We start from the raw sequence: 17,700 nt of genomic DNA, 5'->3' as shown, positions 1-17,700 counted from the left end.
ATTGTGGGGGCTGTCTTGTTAGACTTCAGTGCAGCTTTTGACATTATCAATCATAGTCTGCTGCTGGAAAAACATATGTGTTATGGCTTTACACCCCCTGCTATAATGTGGATAAAGAGTTACTTCTCTAACAGAACACAGCGGGTGTTCTTTAATGGAAGCCTCTCAAATATAATCCAGTTAGAATCAGGAATTCCCCAGGGTAGCTGTTTAGGACCCTTGCTTTTTTCAATTTTTACTAACGACATGCCACTGACTTTGAGTAAAGCCAGAGTGCCTATGTATGCAGATGACTCAACACTATACACGTCAGCTACTACAGTGACTGAAATAACTGCAACACTTAACAAAGAGCTGCAGTTCGTTTCAGAGTGGGTGGCAAGGAATAAGTTAGCCCTAAATATTTCTACAACTAAAAGCATTGTATTTGGAACAAAACTCTCACTAAACCCTAAACCTCAACTAAATCTTGTAATAAATAATGTGGAACTTGAGCAAGTTGAGATGACTAAACTGCTTGGAGTAACCCTAGATTGTAAACTGTCATGGTTAAAACATATTGATACAACAGTAGCTAAGATGAGGAGAAGTCTGTCCATAATAAAGCGCTGCTCTGCCTTCTTAACAACACTATCAACAAGGCAGGTCCTACAGGCCCTAGTTTTGTCACACCTTGACTACTGTTCAGTCGTATGGTCAGGTGCCACAAAAAAGGACTTAGGAAATTTGTAATTGGCTCAGAACAGGGCAGCACGGCTGGCCCTTGGATGTACACAGAGAGCTAATATTAATAATATGCATGTCAATCTCTCCTGGCTGAAGGTGGAGGAGATTGACTTCATCAGTACTTTTATTTATGAGAGGTATTGACATGTTGAATGCACTGAGCTGTCTGTCTAAACTACTGTCACACAGCTCAGATACCCATGCATACCCCACAAGACATGCCACAAGAGGTCTCTTCACAGTCCCCAAGTCCAGAACAGACTATGGGAGGCACACAGTACTACATAGAGCCATGACTACATGGAACTCCTTTCCACATCAAGTAACTCATGCCAGCAGTAAAATTTGATTTTTAAAAAACAGATTAAAAAAACACCTTATGGAACAGCGGGGACTGTGATGCAACACAAACATTGGCGCATACACACACACATACGATAACATAAGCACTATACATACACATGGATTTAGTACTGTAGATATGTGGTAGTGGTGGAGTAGGGGCCTGAGGGCACACAGTGTGTTGTGAAATCTGTGAATATATTGTAATGTTTTAAAAATTGTATAAACTGCCTTAATTTTGCTGGACCCCAGGAAGAGTAGCTAATGGGGATCCATAATAAATACAAATACACACACACACACACACACACACACAAACGCCCTTTAAACCCCGTATGCTCCTTTGAGACCCCTCTTTCAAAATAATGGGCAACTGGGCATTTTTATACATGACCCTTAGCATGATGTGATGTTTTAATTGCTTAATTAACTCAGGAACCACATATGTGTGGAAGCACCTGCTTTCAATATACTTTGTATCCCTCATTTACTCAAATGTTTCCTTTATTTTGGCAGTTACCAGTAGCTTCCACTAGCATACATTTAATTGGTTATACTGTATAAGATTACATATGTACTGTATATAAAGTGCAAAAAGAAATTAAAACACTTAAAGTGAAGGCTTGGGCCTGAAGTGCTGTTTGGATGAGTGTGCAAAACATCCATCATCCATGTGTACAAACATACATCGTCATCGGCACACAACCAGCTGGTTTAGCAACTAGATGCCTGATTCACACTATAGGGCTAAGCCAAGCCTAGCCGAGCTGTACTGAGATGGCCTGGTTATACATCTATCACAGTTCCTGAAACCATGCTAGAAAGCACAATGTGAAAATAAAATATCCAAGCCATAATAGTTTGGTTCGACCCTACAGTGTGAATCAGGAAACAGGGTATCTGAGTTATGTTCATTAGAGCATGGAAGGAAACCTTTCAAAATGTTTTGCAATGGAACAATAACATAAGGGTTCTCTTTCAAATACTCATTTCGATATATCACATATGGGGATTCGCTAGGATCACCAATACTCTTGGAAGGACCAATAGAAATCGTATGTTGGAGACAGAGTGGCAAATGAGGTGAGCCCCTCATCTTCTTATAAGGAGCCACTCTCCAAGCCTATGGTCATTCTCGTTCATCTTCCTTGTGAGGACTATTGCTCTCTAGCTCTCAGCATGACTGGAGCCCTGTTTTCCTGCTTAATTGCTCAGAAGCGAACCGTGTAGGATATTTTTGCTGAGCGTCACGGCTAGCTATTTAGACTTGGTTAGCCCACACTGCAAGGCTAACTTAGCTAGCTCGAGGAGAGGCAAGCTAACCTCACTAGCATATACATCTGCAAACACGGTAGCATTGCTAGCTTAACCTACGTTCATCCATTTGTGTTAATTAGACCGACCGTCTCATACTCAAGGCTCCTTCGGTGGCGGGAACACACTACCTGATGGCTAACTCTGCACCCACGCGGTTCCCTTCAGCCAGCACTGAGCTAGCTACGGCACACCTTCACCACAAGGTAGCTGCTAGCTAGCTAAAGCCCCACTATCCTCGCGGCTATAGTATTCTACTGGGGTCATTATTGCTAGCTATTAGCCGCAAGGCTTCTAACTAACTAGCTTATAATGCCATTTACACAACCGTTTGCTAGCCACCAGCCGCAAGACTTCTAACTAGCTAATCTAAGACATGTACACGTTGTTCTTACAGCAGCGTTGCTTTGTTCTCCTAGCAAGCCTTGTTCCTCACAATGGCCCCTGCTATCCCATCCTAGGACGAGCCCAGCACTCAAATGCCCACGTTATTGCGCTTGTGGTTGCATGATTGCGGGGAAGGATTTCCACCCTTGATGCATCAATTGCTTGGGAAAGGATCATGCCCAAGAGGTGCTAGACGACCCCAAGTCCTGTGAGCACTGCAAACTGCTGACTAGGGCATGTTTGAGCAGGAGGCATAAATGAGCATCTCTCGATAGCCCCTCTTGCCTCCGAGCCAACAGCGAAAGCTGAGACTCAACTCTCCGGAACCGAGCCCAGGTGGGATTAGGTCATGGATAGTCTTGACTTTCTCCCCTCACTGTCTGACAACGTAGTGTCGGGAGAAGGAGATCTAGGGGATGACGATGGTTCATCTCATGAATATCCTTGAGATAGCACATTACTGAGCTAGCTATGGCAAACCTTCACCACGAGGTAGCTGCTAACTAGCTAACACCTCACTAGCCTCGCAGCTATAGCATTCTACTGTGCTCATTATTGCTAGTTATTAGCTGCAAGCAGGCTGACGACCCCATTCTCCCGCCCTTCCTCCATTGGACTTTGGGCTCTTCCATGTCTGCTAGTGAGCCACGGCGAGACTCGAGTCAATCAGAGCTCTCAATGTGACTTCTTTATTGTTGGCTGAACAACTGGAGGAGGTTGGGAAGCAACTGTACTGGTATACCCTAGGTCCAGATGCTTGGGAGTAGATATGTATGATTACAGACCTAAATCTCTGTGCCTCCCGTAGTGCCAATCAACACTGTGGTTGTACCATGAACCTGGCAGTGGTGGGAGACAGGGCACTTTGGCTGAGCTTATCCAGCTTAACAGACAAAGAAAAGTGGACCCCCTGGATGCCCTAGTGACACCCAAGGAGTTGTTCGGGCCCACAGTCGCCGACATGTGGCAGAAGTGTGAGATGCGCAAGACATGCGCAAGAAAGAAGGGAACGCAACAGTCTGCCAAGACCCAGGCCTAACCAGGTAAGGAGTGATACGCTGCAGCCGCAGCACGGTTCTGCCCCTCTTACCCTCCCGGTGCATTCTCAGGTTTTCAGCCAGGGGCAGAAGTCAGCAAGTCAGCCCTCCCTCCGGACTCACCGACACACAGAACAGGACGGCAAATCTGTCTTTTTACATCCACTGTGGCCCTTTTCCCCTTGCCTATGGCCTTTTTGCCTATGTTATTGCGCGAGCAATCACAGTCAAACCAGCTCTGAGATGCGCCGCTCCAGCTTTCCCGGCAGAGGGCACAACCGCTCAAGACAACAATGCAGGGGAACTCTAACTATATTATCTTTGTGAAACCCCCTCAACCCTTTTAGGTTCCGAGGGGCCTTTTTCCTCTACATGGTAAATGTTAAAGATGACTTGGCTCTTTTATGGAGAATACTCTCCATTGAATTAGAGATCAGTCAGTATAATAAATACTTATTTTTTGGCGTCAGAGCCCCAGACACCTTCTGCTTTTCCTTGTCCCGTTTTACTGCGATTGGTTCACGCAACTGGGCCACTGCCCGCTCTGCCTCCCCATCTTACGGGAGCGAGTGAATGAGGATATATCTTCGCTCTTGACAACCCTCCTCCATGGTGCAGGGACAACATATACCAGTCACATAGCTGTCCTACTGCCCCGAATTATGAATGCATAATTATGAAAACAGGATTTTGAATAGTTCTTCCTTCAGATACATGCCTGCTCTGTCTAGAGAGAGCCCGCTTCCCACGTCTATCCGGACTGACTTGCTGCACCTTGATAGAAGCGAAGACCCAGTGAGGGCCATGGGAGACCCCATCCCAAAAACGGTGACCACGCCATTTGGGGTGGGAAAGCTGACAAACCAATGAAATAGAGGGATGTCGTATGCTTTTCCTCCTATGTTGCCTACCCTCCCTTTTCCGTCTACATAGAGCAAGGGAATAGGGCCTCCCCCTCATCTTCGAGCCCCTCGATGGCCAGTGACTTTCGGGGCAGCAGTTATACCCTACTCACAACCAGTCCTGGCAGCTATTGGCATGCAGGGTTTATACCCTAGCAAACAAAGCAATTCTTTACTCTCTCGGGGCATAGCTGGTGATATATTAAAAAAATACATTAAAAACATTTTAAGGAAAGGAATGCAGGTCTTTGACTCTTTATGCATGCTCTCTGTTTTACAGAAGTGGTGACTAAACAGATCGTTTCGTCCTACACTCTGTGTTCCATGGTCTTACACTCCTTGCAGGACTTTTTTGGACAGAGAGAAGGTTTCTTCATTGTTAAGGTCCTCTAGCCGCTTTCTCGGCCTGCCCAGGCCCTGACAGAAATAGAGTTTATCCTAACTGTTGTGTTGTTTATAGGGGGAAGACACATCCCTTACGCCCAGTCTCTAAGCCTTTAGCTCGTCCTGTAATCTCATTCTCAGACACTTCCTCACAAATGCGCAAAAGGTCTGGTGGACCAACGCGTCAAACTTGTTGGCCTTCGTTAGCCAATACAGAAAGAACAGGAGAAACTCCCATTGCATAGGCATTGGCTTAATCGGCTTAATCTACCAACCAATCGTCACCCACAACACCTTCCCCTTAACCCTCCCCACTCTTCGCAGTCATGTGATTCTCCAAAATTAAATGATGAAAAATACATTACTCAGTAGGTCACTACCATAGAATTCTATGGTCACTCCCACTAAGGCCAACTTTGAATCGTTGATATCCCAGGCTTATATTGCGCCGTACGCAATAGCCTAGGGATGAGATTACTCAACCTGGGACATGTCTATTGTGCTTAAGATTCTTTCACAGCCGCTACTAGCCGCTGAGAAGCAATATTCCTCCATCTGTTGCTTTACTACTGCCTTTGGCATCCCTAAAGTGAGTGTGTGGACAGTGCTCTACCAGCCACTGTTCACACCCACATTCTGCCCCAGGGTTTTTCAGGCTAACCCTATACCTAACCCCATCCTTTGGTCCAGGTCGACAATTTAATTTTGTCGCACCTTGGAGCCTATGGTTTTTCGTCTGTCGCCTTCCCCAGAAGGGCGTTCCTGTTGTTGTCCAGTACACGCATTGCGCATCTACTTGGATTGAACGAAGGCTCAGGAAAGGGTGTAATGCTTTCAATAATTTGGTTACCACCCTCGAAAGAGACATATCTCATTAAACTGAGATTTGCGCACCATGTTTTGGGCTTCCCCTCACTTTGTTATGAAGTTTTCCCAACAGCTTGTTTCTGCACCTTCTTGCATGCACACTTCCTTAGCTTCGGAGCCTCTGAGGGTTGCTGATGTTGGGACTACCCTGGCTTCGGTGAGCATAGTTGCGATACGAGAGTTGGCCATATCACCATACAGTATGTGATACATTGAAATTAGTATTAGAAAGATAACTTAAGGTTACTTTCGTAACCCTGGTTCTCTGATATGAGTGAGATGTATCACAGCATTTCACTGCTCACAAGAGTGTGAGGAGGAGAAGCATGCTTGAGAATGACCAGAGGGCGGGAGAGTGGTTCCTTATAAGGAGTTAAGGGGGCTCAGCTCATTTGCCACTCTACCTGTGTCTCCAACAGACGCTTTTGGTTGGTCCTTCTGAGAGTAATAATAATAATAATAATACATGGGACTTATATAGCACTTTCAATGACCCAAAGTCGCTTTACAATTGTAGAAACTAAACAAAAACTGAGATCAAAACAAGACAATGCCAGACTAGGCAAGGCACACAATTGGCCCAGCTTCGTCCGGGTTTGGCCAATGTAGGCCGTCATTGTAAATAAGAATTTGTTCTTAACTGACTTGCGTAGTTAAATAAAGGTTCAATAAAAAAAATTGACCCTGCAGCAATGTTCCAACATCTAGTGGAAAGCGTTCCCAGAAGAGTGGAGGCTGTTATATCAGCAAAGGATGGCCAACTCCATATTAATGCCCATGATTTTGGAATGAGATGTTCGACGAGCAGGTGCCCAAATACTTTTGGTCATGTACTGTATGATACAATGCATGAAAGGCTTTATCAATCTGTGCAATATATTGAGTTGTACAAATATAAATCAATATGAACTGCAGCTGAGAAGAGAAAAAACACAATTTTAAAGTTCCGTATTAAAACATTTAATAAGGCATTTATAAATTGTGTGTTCACCATTTATTAATCATTACGCCCACATTTATAAACCATTTACTAATAATTAGTAAAGTATTTTTGCAGTCCTTAAAGTGAGCACTATTTATACTTTATGAATATTTTATAAATATTTTGAGTGACCAGTGTAATTTCTCACAAAAAGATGGACATGCCATTGGTAGACATTTCTGCATGATTAATAAATGATGAGCAAGCGGTTTGTAAATGCCTTATAAATGCTTTATTATGGACCCTTAAAATAAAGTGTCACCAAAGCTATTTAAAATCCCCCTTATTTATTTTACAATTAAAAATATAACTTTTGTATCACTGTTCCTCCTTCCTTAACCGAACTTAGCACCACTGGGTCTCAAGTAGGGTTGTCAATTTCCAGTAACTCTAACAAAATTCTCAGGTTTTCTGGTTGGAGGATTCTGGATTTCTTGCTTATACCCTCCTGATTCTGAGAATCTTTCAACCTGAATTTCTGGAAAACCTGGGGAATCTTTGGAAAGTTACCGGAATTTTGCAACCCTGATCTCAAGGTGTCATGCCTCGAAATACGAAATTACCTGAAGAAATAAAACTGAGCATTTCCTTTTTTTTTATAGAGGAATAAAAAGGCATCTCTTGTCATTTTAAAATGTAAGAAAATATAAGCATGGTTACATACACTAGATTACCTGCTTTTTAATATATAGTTCATAGTTGTCGTTTTGTCTTGTAGGCCTATCTATAATGTGTATTCAGCATCACAGTTATGTCTCATCAATTTGACAGGTGAGCAGAGAGAGAGAGTAGCCTGGTTCCAGGTCTGTTTGTGCTGTCTTATGGTCCAACGACCATAGTTGGCTATACAGCACAAACAGATCTGGGACCAGGCTAGAGAGACTAGTGGGGTCGCCTGGTCGGTCTGTTCACCTTTGACCTCTGACCTCGCCATGCCACACACACCAGTGTCTGAAGGTCATAGACCATCTATTGGTGCTGGGACCCCTGAGGAGAGAGAAAGAGAGAGATGGAGGGTAAAGGCCCAATGCAGGCGTTTTTATGTCAATATCAAATAATTTCTGGTTAACAATTAAGTACCTTACTCTAATAGATTTACATTAAAATTGGCAAAAATAGCTTAGCAAAAAATAATTTCTCAAGCAGTAATTTTGCTAGGACTGTCTGAGAGTGGTCTGAGTGGGGAAGGGAAAACTGAAAACTAGCTGTTATTGGCAGAGAGTTTTGGAAGTCTTTGTAATTGGTCTATTAACCAATTTACTGCATGGTGATGTCACCATGGAAAGCCGAAACTCCCGCCCATGCAAACCTGCTGATTAGAACATCCTATGTAGATTGTATTTTCAAACAGAAACTATCAGGAAATAACACTGATCACATTGTTTAACACTTTCACAGTGTTCGTTTAACCAGCTGTTAATATCATACAAAGGAAAACAGAATTTTTTGTGTACTGAGCCTTTAAAGCATGCTCAGAACTTACACACAGCGTTATAATACCTAGTGTGCACCTCCTATCTTTCCATTGATAGGCTGCTGTGACATTTGTGGCAGTGTGCCCTATAGGTTTTATAAATCTGTGACTTTACATTATCACTATTTGTTTTAGCTAAGCCCTGGATTTGGTAAAATATATACCTGGATGACTTCAGTTGGAACTTTATGATCAGTCCTTACCGTGTTGGTTTAAACCAGAGGGTTTGAATCTCGCTCAGGACCTTATGTCCAGGACAGAAATTGGGCCTTCGAAATAAGAGCAGATCAGTGTCATGCCTATTACACCTTACTGAGTTCTTTATGATAAGTGACCACGTTTACATGCGCACAGTATTCCGGATAGTAGCTCGTAACTCCTACAGAATTATGCATTTCTTGCAGTAAAATGATACAACAAATGTTAATTTTGTCTTGAGGAGCGGAGAAATATGATTTCTTTCTTTCAGCATCTCAGAAAATGTGAATGTGCGTGTAATGTTATCTTTGACACTGTTATGCAAGCAGACAGTACTTCAACAACATAAAATATGTTCCCAAAACGAACTGAAGCCTTATCAGAAAGGTTTCATCGTTTTCACAGCTTTTCATTTCCTTAAAACCGGTCAAACTGATGGCATTTGTACATTTTGCACAGGACCAATCATTCCACTGTTTAGGAGTTTTTGCGTTTTTGCGTTTTCTCCCCGGTCCCTAAACGAAACAGACAACTTTACCAGTATTAATTAGGTTACTAACACATTCATTTTATCAATGTAAGACATTATTCTGGTGAGCACTACTTTATTTAGTCTTTTTGGGTAACAAGTTATGACAAAAGAGAAGCTGCATGTATCTAACTATACTGTAGTTGACAAACAAATGGTCTACCAAATGTCGGAAATTATAATATGGCCTACCAAATGTCAGAAATTATAAGCAGAAAGTTGTCTAAATTAGGGGTGAAAGTAGCCAGTAGGCTTTACGGGCCAGTACGGAGTATCAGCAAAACGTATTATTATGGAATTATGGTGTATCATACTGCGAAGGTAGCCTACTTTTTGAAGTGATTTGTTTGACAATCTGATAAAAACATCATCACACAACATCCATGATATGCGAAAATGAGCCTACACAGACCGCAAAAAAACACAGTAAATGGGATAAGATGTTTACATGCCACAGTATCCAGTCTAAGATCAGCATATCCCAGGCATCTTATCCGGCTTTCTTACAGCCAGGATAAAAGCTTTTCGGGTTATTGTAAATGGGATATGATGTTTGTGTGTCAACTCGAAAACTGAATACTTGAGTATCCAGAATAATAAGGGAAAATTGGTCTGCATGCAAACGTGGTCAGTGTGATGAACTTACTGAGTTGGTTCTCTTGCGTTTCCAGCAGTCAGGGTTGAGTCTCTTCTGCTCGTCAGCCAGAGCCTTGGCCTCTATGGTGTACATCCTCCTCTCCTCGTTCTTCATCTTCTTCCACTTATCACCCAGGATCACACTGATGGCTCTATATAGGGACACAAGGACATACTATAATTTATACCGTAATTCATTCAGTCACTCATGTGTGTGGAACTTTATTAATTACTGTGAGAGACAACACTCTTTTCTCTGCTACTGTAATCCTACCTGTGGCTCTGGTCTAAAGCAATAGTCTACTCAGAGACGTTCCTAACATAGAGATCCTTTCATTTTGTAAACAATTTGTCAGAACAGGATGGATGTACTACTGACCATCCCCCCCAGAAAATTACATTTTACACGCATGCACACACACACGTTTGGTCTGCCTACCCACCTGTTATCCTTCCCAGGGTACATCTGTGTGTACTCCAACCTGTACTTCTTAGCGAAGAGCATGAAGGCGTTCATTGGCCGCTTGCATTTGGTGGGCGTGGCCCCGCCAGGGGCCGTCCCTGAGGTATTGCTCCTGTTTGATTTGCTGGTGGAGGAGGGGTGGGAGGAACTGGAGAGTTTCTCTGGGTCAGGGGAGACAGCGCCACTGCTGGACTGGGAGGTCCTACGCTGCCTGGCCATGCTGCTCAGCACATACACAGCTGAAGAGTCCAGAGGGGTGAAGTCATAACTGGAGAGAGATATAAAGAGAGAGGGGAGATTAATACAATTTATATCATTTCACCAAAATCGTATCTACTGTGTCATACTGAGGCATTGATATTGTCTGAATAAACTAAGCCCTCGGGAGCATATACCAGTGTGCAGACATTTTTGTTTAACATTGGCATTATTCTGTACCTCCTGAAGGTGTCGAAGACAACAGAGTCGTCACAGTTTATGGAGTCTCTGTGACCTGGAGGAAGACATAGGTCCCCCACCTGCATCTCATAGCAGGGGATACCGTGCTGCACCACCGTCAGGCTGGGATAGAACGAGGACCAGCCTGGGACAGGAAGAGACATGGAGTTGTAATTTTTTTTTTTAAATACACAAAAAATATGTGAACCTGTCCAAGATGTAAATCTGGCCTGTACTATAAGGCCCTATCGCCCATAAAGTCTCAAAGATTATCCTACCAATAGGCCTATCCGCTTCCATGGAACATCAAGAGCTGAACATTTGCTTAATCAATCTGATGATAGCTAGAACTTCCGGACTTCAGATTAATAGCGCCTGCATTTATCATTTGCATGCAGTTCCAGTTCGCCATGTTCCCTTAACTGATTCAGTTATCTTGTTAACAATTCAAAGACATTTAGTTCTTTTACCTTTGTTTTTCACAAAGAAGGGGTGATCAAATCTGCACTCTGCCGTTAAGAGTCCATCTTCTGGCGAGCCGGGGTCAAAGGTGAGTTTGAGGACAGCCTGGCCGTATGACACGTTCTCCTCGTGGGCCACTAGCTTCAGACCTTCCGAACCGTAGCTCTGTAAATCAATCAAGGCATGTTCATAAGGCATCAAACGGAAGAAAACAAACAAACAGGGAGGGACTAGCTGGACTTCTTTTTTTTCCCCGCTGTAAAACATTTTGCTACCTTTCGGGCGGTGGACGGCATTATTCTCTCATCATCATCTGACACGTCATCAGAGTCTCCCAGGTCCTCAGCCTCTTGCCACTCCTTGTTAGAACCCCTGTGGAACCGCAGCCGGGTGCCTGAATAGGAGGATAACAGCAAAACATTTAGTCAAATAGAGTAAGAGAGAGAGAGAGAGAGAGAGAGAGAGACAGATAGATAGAGAGACAGATTTTTCTTCTTGCCTTGAGACTTGACTTTTGATGCTTCTTATTGATACATCCTTACTTACAAAGAAGTACAAACAGTATTGGCCTGTCATACTGCTGTCTAAACACCAGAGGCTGATATTTCCCTATGAATTTATGTTCACTCTGGATTAAGTTAGCAACTCACACAGAGGAAACAGGTACATTTATACAACGGAGTAAACACAGGCTTAAAAAAAGAATATATTTAATATAACACTTTTCATTACAGAGTTATCGCAAAGCTCTACTGAGGAAAAAAACAAGTGATATACAATAAAAACAACATACATTTAGAAACAAGGCAGGTAAAATAGCAATAGTAGGCTAGTTGCTAAATACATTTTAGTTTGGGATTAGGACAATGAAAAAGACTGTGTCTAGAGAAGTGGGTTTTAATAAGACCCATTTTAAAAGTTCTGAGTGATGGAGCGGCTCTCAAATGGTCAGGAAGAGCATTCCATAGGCGAGGGGCAAGGGAGCAGAAGGCTCGGTCCCCCATAGTTCGGAGACGTGTCTTGGGGACTTGAAACAGTAGGGAGTGGCTGGAGCGGAGAGTGCGTAGTGGCTCGCTGATTGAGATGAGGTCGCTGATGTAGGTCGGGCTCAATCCATTCAAGGATTTAAATATAAGCATGATGACTTTGAAATCGATCCTGTTATTGACCGGTAGCTAGTGGAGTTGGTCCAGGATCGTTGTAATGTGGTCTGACTTCTTGGTCTTGGTTAGGACCCTGGCAGCACTGTTCTGGATTAGTTGGAGCCTCTGTAGTGATAGCTGGGAGGCTCCCAAACAGCACATTGCCGTAGTTGATCAGAGAGAAGATGAAGGCATGGATGAGTTTCTCTGTATCTGGCTGGGAGATGGTATGACCCGGACAAATGGAATAACTATGTTTTACATACTTGTTTTATGTGGGCATCGAAGGACAGAGAAGGATCAAACTTGACTCCTAGGTTGGAGATGACAGTGGACAGCCTAGCCATTGATTGTAGGGCAGATGTTTCCAGCACTGATGACCTGCTTGGGTGTCCCAATAAGCATAGCCTCAATCTTGCTACTGATCAAATGGAGGAAGTTCTCTTTCATCCATTCCATGCCACAGGATCTGTGATATGTTGCCTGATACAGTCCTGAATCCAGACTGCACAGCCACTTGTTATCAATGTGTTAGCTAGGCTTTTTCCACAAGGAAAAGGTAAACACACTCAAGGTCATAATTCTAGGAAAAGCTTATCCATTTCTCTCTGTGTATGTGTGTGTCTGTGTGTGTGTGTGTGTGTGTGTGTGTGTGTGTGTGTGTGTGTGTGCGTGCGTGTGTCCATACCTTTCAGGAAACAGTGCCAGGCAGTTGAGGGCCAGGAGTTAGACCAACCCATGTCCTCATCATCAGAGAAGGATGACATAGAGAACACACCAGACTCTGACTCACTGCTAGCCTGAATGGGGGATGTTCAAACAAAGAAAAACATATTACAAAACAGGTGATTAGCACGTCATAAATTGCAGTGTTGTCGCAGAGTTATAGAACAGTTACATTGCCCTGAATGAAGCATGCCCATCAGGGTTGGCCAATGCCACCTCAATTCAGTTCAATAAGGAAATTCCTCAATGAATTTCTAATCCATAGAGAGAAAATTAGAATTTCAGTGAGGGATTTCAGTTTACTTCCTGAATTGACTAAACTAAAATGGAATTGACCACAATGAACACTAATGGTCATACATAATCTTGTAGTAGACAGTCTAGATGACGTGACACGTACAAAAACATTTTATTAATTAATTCAGTATAGGAGTGGAGAGGGTGATAGGGTCCACACACAGGAAATGGTTGAACTGAACTGAAAGGTAAATGGTGAAAGGTCGTACTCTGACACGTCTGCTGCGCTCCCTAAGGTGACCCCTAGAGGGGCTGGGTGCACTGCTGGCCAGGGGAGGTCGGGCGTAAGAATGTAAACTACGACTGGTGGCAAAGATGTGCATAGGAGACGACCTGATGAGAGGAATAAAGAGAAATACATATTAATTATCAATACATTAACAATCTAACACCATCACTTTGCCCGTCCATGAGACGACCTGATAAGGAGAAATACAGATATACATATCAAATTCAATATATCAAACATCAACCTAATGCTTTGTTGATGTGTGGCTCTGTCTGTGTGTCTGTCTGTGTGTGTATGTGTATGTGTACCACGTGCCTTTGTGTGACATTCATGTGTATTGTGTACCACATGTGTGTATGCTACAGTAAATTAGTGTGCATATGCGTTGTCAACCCCTAAACACAACAGGTACCTCTTGATGGGAGGAGGCTCCTGCAGTAGGGGGCTCTGAGGGCTGGTGGCGATGTTAGCCAGCTCAGTCAGCCAATTGGTGTGAGGGTAACCAGCTATACACTCCTGATGTGACACCCCAGTTCCCACATGGAACAGCACCGGAGAGGACTGGTTCTCCTCTACCTCCTGCAGCTCTGGCAGGTCATCTGGAGCGGGAGGGGAGTGAGGTTGGTCAGGGTTGTGCTTATAAGTGTTCAGAATATAATTAAATAGAAAATTCCTGTCCTTTATGGTAACACTTTACATTGCAGATTTATACCTGTATACTGTGTGTGTGTGTGTGTGTGTGTGTGTGTGTGTGTGTGTGTGTGTGTGTGTTATGTCAGATATTTACCATACTCCATGGGAGTAGGGGGGCAACCAGGTGATGAGGACAGAGCCTCATTGCATTTCAGAAGATCAAAGGAGTCTTCCATTCTATTTGCATCCATCTTGTTTTCCTCAACTTGTTCAGTCTTATTAACTTCCCATAACATATTACACCATGTCAGCTGGCAAGTCTGTAGACAGCCACTGGAGACAATGATAAATTACAATTTCAGAATCTGACCACAACAGGTATATATAAAACATACACAATTATGAATTAATATGCTTTGAATTATTTGGTTAAATGCTAGGCCTATGTAATTTATGTTTGCATTGAATATGAATAGGTGAATAATAAAATAAAAAGCACTGGTTAAAAAAGTATAGATGACTGCATTATTCTACAATCACAAATCCCCATTTCCTGTGGCAATATCACATTATGGCCATAATAAATTCAATCAAATCTGCAGGTCATTACATAGGGGATAAAAAGCCTCCATATCTGTGTGGACTAGATAAAGAACAGTCATGTGACCATATGCGTGCAGCCCTTGTTTATAAACTTTGGGAACTTCGCGCATGCGCACCAGAGCTCATTCATTCATAACTGCGTAACAAGCACTGGTCAATAACGCTGTTATGATCATACAAAAATTCACAAAATATCGAGAGAAAAAAGCAATATTATTTCATAGATAAAGCGAGTTGAGAAATATCAACGTGTCATGCCATCTAGTCTGAGCAATGTAGGCTACATTATAAAGGATCAGCTGAAGACAAGAACAAGCTTTCTGCTTCGTAGCTGTGGCCAAATGAAATGTAGCCATTCTTTTAGGTTATCGTAGAAACTTAAATTGTAAAGTTAAAATGATATCTAATGTTAGGCGATGAATGGCTTTCTAGATATCCGATAACTAATCTTGCGCAATTTATTTCTTGACATTTTGATTCTTGGAAAACTAGCTAAAACATAGAATGACACTTATTACTCTTAGAAATGTGAAAAGTTGACATAAGCCTATAGCCAACTGTCCAATTACTTTTTTCTATAATGCAATCTGTTATTGTGTTGAGTGTTGTCACAAGGGAATATGCTTTCTTGTCTAACAGCTAGAAAATAACCAAGCTCACTTGTAAAAAAAAGAATGTCAACAAGTTCAGACACGACACCGCTTGCAGTGTTCGAGATTGTCAAATGAATGAACCGAAAATGTACATTCAGTCCTAAGTTTTTTCCTGAAACATTGTTTTACTACTTTGAAAGCAGGCTGTCTTTGTCACTATATTAATGAATATCTAGCAAGCCTGCTAGCCTAGCAGGCTAATGTTACAACCAAAATAACAAACATAACAATGAACAAAATCTGTCTAGAATAAATTGTCAATCGACATCGAACAGTCGAATGACAACTGTTCCACTCCACCAAACTATACGCACTGAATAAATAAAATTACACTGCTTATTTCTCAAGATTAGTTAAACTTTAGTTTCTTAGAAATCTGTTATTTTACCAAACCTGTCGCCATCAAGTAACTCTCTGGCATTCATTGAAGGGGTGGGAAGGAATATTTCCAAAACAGGTCATCTATTGGTGGATAAAAACGTCAGTAAAGTTAATCTCTAATCGTTATTGGTGGGTTCATGACGGTACTAAAAGGGCCTGGTTTGGTTTGTTAATCAAACGCCCATTGGTTGAATGTGCACGTCCGTTATTTCCCAGAAACAGATGATTGGTCATAACAAGGAGAATACAGTTAATCCTTTGTTATTGAAACTCACAGGAATGTTCTTATATTATCTCTGTTGATTAACAGTGTAATATCAAAATTGTCTGAATTCATTTTAACAAAGGCTTGCATGTTATGAGGAGATCCAAATACGGTATTGTCTTTTTTTAATTTTTTAATTTTATTTTATTTTTTATTAACAACAAATCAATACAGGAAGTACATGAGGGAACACAAGTATATATGGATAATATACAATGGACAATTGAGCTAGGGGGTACAATATCACATTACACAAGGACCTTAAGGGACACACATACACTTATAATTCTAACAGCTTTTTTGTTACTAGAATATTTAATTGTCTTAAAATAAAGTTCAATTTCTTTTTGTAGGGTAAGAAAATGTGTTTTTTTTGTAAATTTACATTTGTGAATATGAAATTTGGCCAAAAGAATAATGAAATGAATTACACAAAAACGTTTGAGGTTATTCCTATCGTCGGTAAAGAATCCAAGCAGTACATCTCTCCACAATAGTGGAAGACCTTCATAAATGTGTTCAATTATAAATCTACTGATGTCTTGCCACAGTTTTCTTGCATGAATACAATGCCAAAAAAGATGCAACACTGTTTCTGGGTGGTCATTACAAAAGGAGCAATCTGAGTTGATGTTTTCCTTAAACTTCTTCATATAGTGGTTGACAAGATAATATTTATGAATAATTCTAAAGGAAACTTCCTTAATTTTGTTAAGTAGGTATGTGTGTGGCAAAATCCAAACATTTTTCCAACAGATATTATCAATAAATCCATTCCAATAAGGCATGACATAAGGTATAGATACAACATCCTGCTGAAACAAGGTTTGTATCGCTCTGTTGAATGGACCAAAAGAGAAACAAATCTTTCCTACTGATGAGTCAACAGGGTCAATTGCAGGTAGGTTCTGAGGATCAGGTCTTGACACGTTCCTGAATAATAAAGCAACACCTGAGGGAATGGCATCTACAGTGAGGGAAAAAAGTATTTGATCCCCTGCTGATTTTGTACGTTTGCCCACTGACAAAGAAATGATCAGTCTATAATTTTAATGGTAGGTTTATTTGAACAGTGAGAGACAGAATTACAAAAACAAAAAATCCAGAAAAATGCATGTCAAAAATGTTATAAAATGATTTGCATTTTAATGAGGGAAATAAGTATTTATGCAGGACCACATACTTGACATTCACTGTTCCCAGATAATGAGTAAAGTTCTGCCCTTCTTCAAAGTCAGCAGCGATGGCTGTCCAGTCGTCCTTGGTTGGGACAGGCATGAATTCCCACTCACGACGATGCACCCAACCGTGCAGTGCCCTACACAGTAACTGTAGGCAATCGCTTTGAAGGACTCTCCAGTTACAAGGTATCTGTAGGAATATGGAAGATAATGTCCTTATTAGACATTTATACATCACCAGGTCATTGTGGATTTATCACGTTTCAGTGAAGACCCAGATGCAGAAAGTGTCGAAGTATCAAAAGTGTATTACCAGAACAGGGGGCAGGCAAAATGACAAGTCAAGGGCAGACAGAGATCAGTGATCCAGGTCAGTCCAAAATATACAGAACAGCAGGCAGTCTCAGGGTCAGGGCAGGCAGCGGTCAATAGTCCAGGGTAGTGGGACA

General features: G+C 41.9%; 1 protein-coding gene across 2 annotated transcripts; it reads right to left on the bottom strand.

The window, feature by feature from the left end:
• Positions 1-6,903: 6,903 nt before the first annotated feature.
• LOC115152417 (HMG box-containing protein 1-like) lies at positions 6,904-15,886 on the bottom strand. Of its 2 annotated transcripts, XM_029697273.1 has the most exons (12): positions 15,813-15,886; positions 14,323-14,501; positions 13,948-14,134; positions 13,516-13,639; positions 12,972-13,083; positions 11,417-11,535; positions 11,150-11,306; positions 10,680-10,824; positions 10,222-10,509; positions 9,789-9,930; positions 8,619-8,684; positions 6,904-7,928 (listed from the first exon to the last, which is right to left on the bottom strand). In XM_029697273.1, exons 2-11 carry the CDS (start codon positions 14,462-14,464, stop codon positions 8,661-8,663), a joined length of 1,440 nt encoding a protein of 479 aa, XP_029553133.1. In that variant the 5' UTR covers positions 14,465-14,501; positions 15,813-15,886; the 3' UTR covers positions 6,904-7,928; positions 8,619-8,660. The 2 variants fall into 2 exon arrangements, with proteins under 2 accessions (XP_029553133.1, XP_029553132.1); XM_029697272.1 differs by lacking the exon at positions 8,619-8,684 and having other exon boundaries at positions 15,818-15,880.
• Positions 15,887-17,700: the final 1,814 nt, after the last annotated feature.

The sequence above is a fragment of the Salmo trutta genome, chromosome 17 (genome assembly GCF_901001165.1).
Source record: "Salmo trutta chromosome 17, fSalTru1.1, whole genome shotgun sequence".
NCBI classification, from domain to species: domain Eukaryota; kingdom Metazoa; phylum Chordata; class Actinopteri; order Salmoniformes; family Salmonidae; genus Salmo; species Salmo trutta.
This window is presented reverse-complemented; position numbering and strand designations above follow the sequence as displayed.

Excerpts from the sequence above, each read along its gene's own strand:
- LOC115152417 (XM_029697272.1), bottom strand. The coding sequence starts at position 15,849 with ATGAATGCCAGAGAGTTACTTGATGGCGACAG. Across the intron at positions 14,135-14,322 it reads CCCTACTCCCATGGAGTATG|ATGACCTGCCAGAGCTGCAG; the intron begins GTAAATATCTGA and ends CTCCCGCTCCAG. Across the intron at positions 13,084-13,515 it reads AGCGCAGCAGACGTGTCAGA|GCTAGCAGTGAGTCAGAGTC; the intron begins GTACGACCTTTC and ends TCCCCCATTCAG.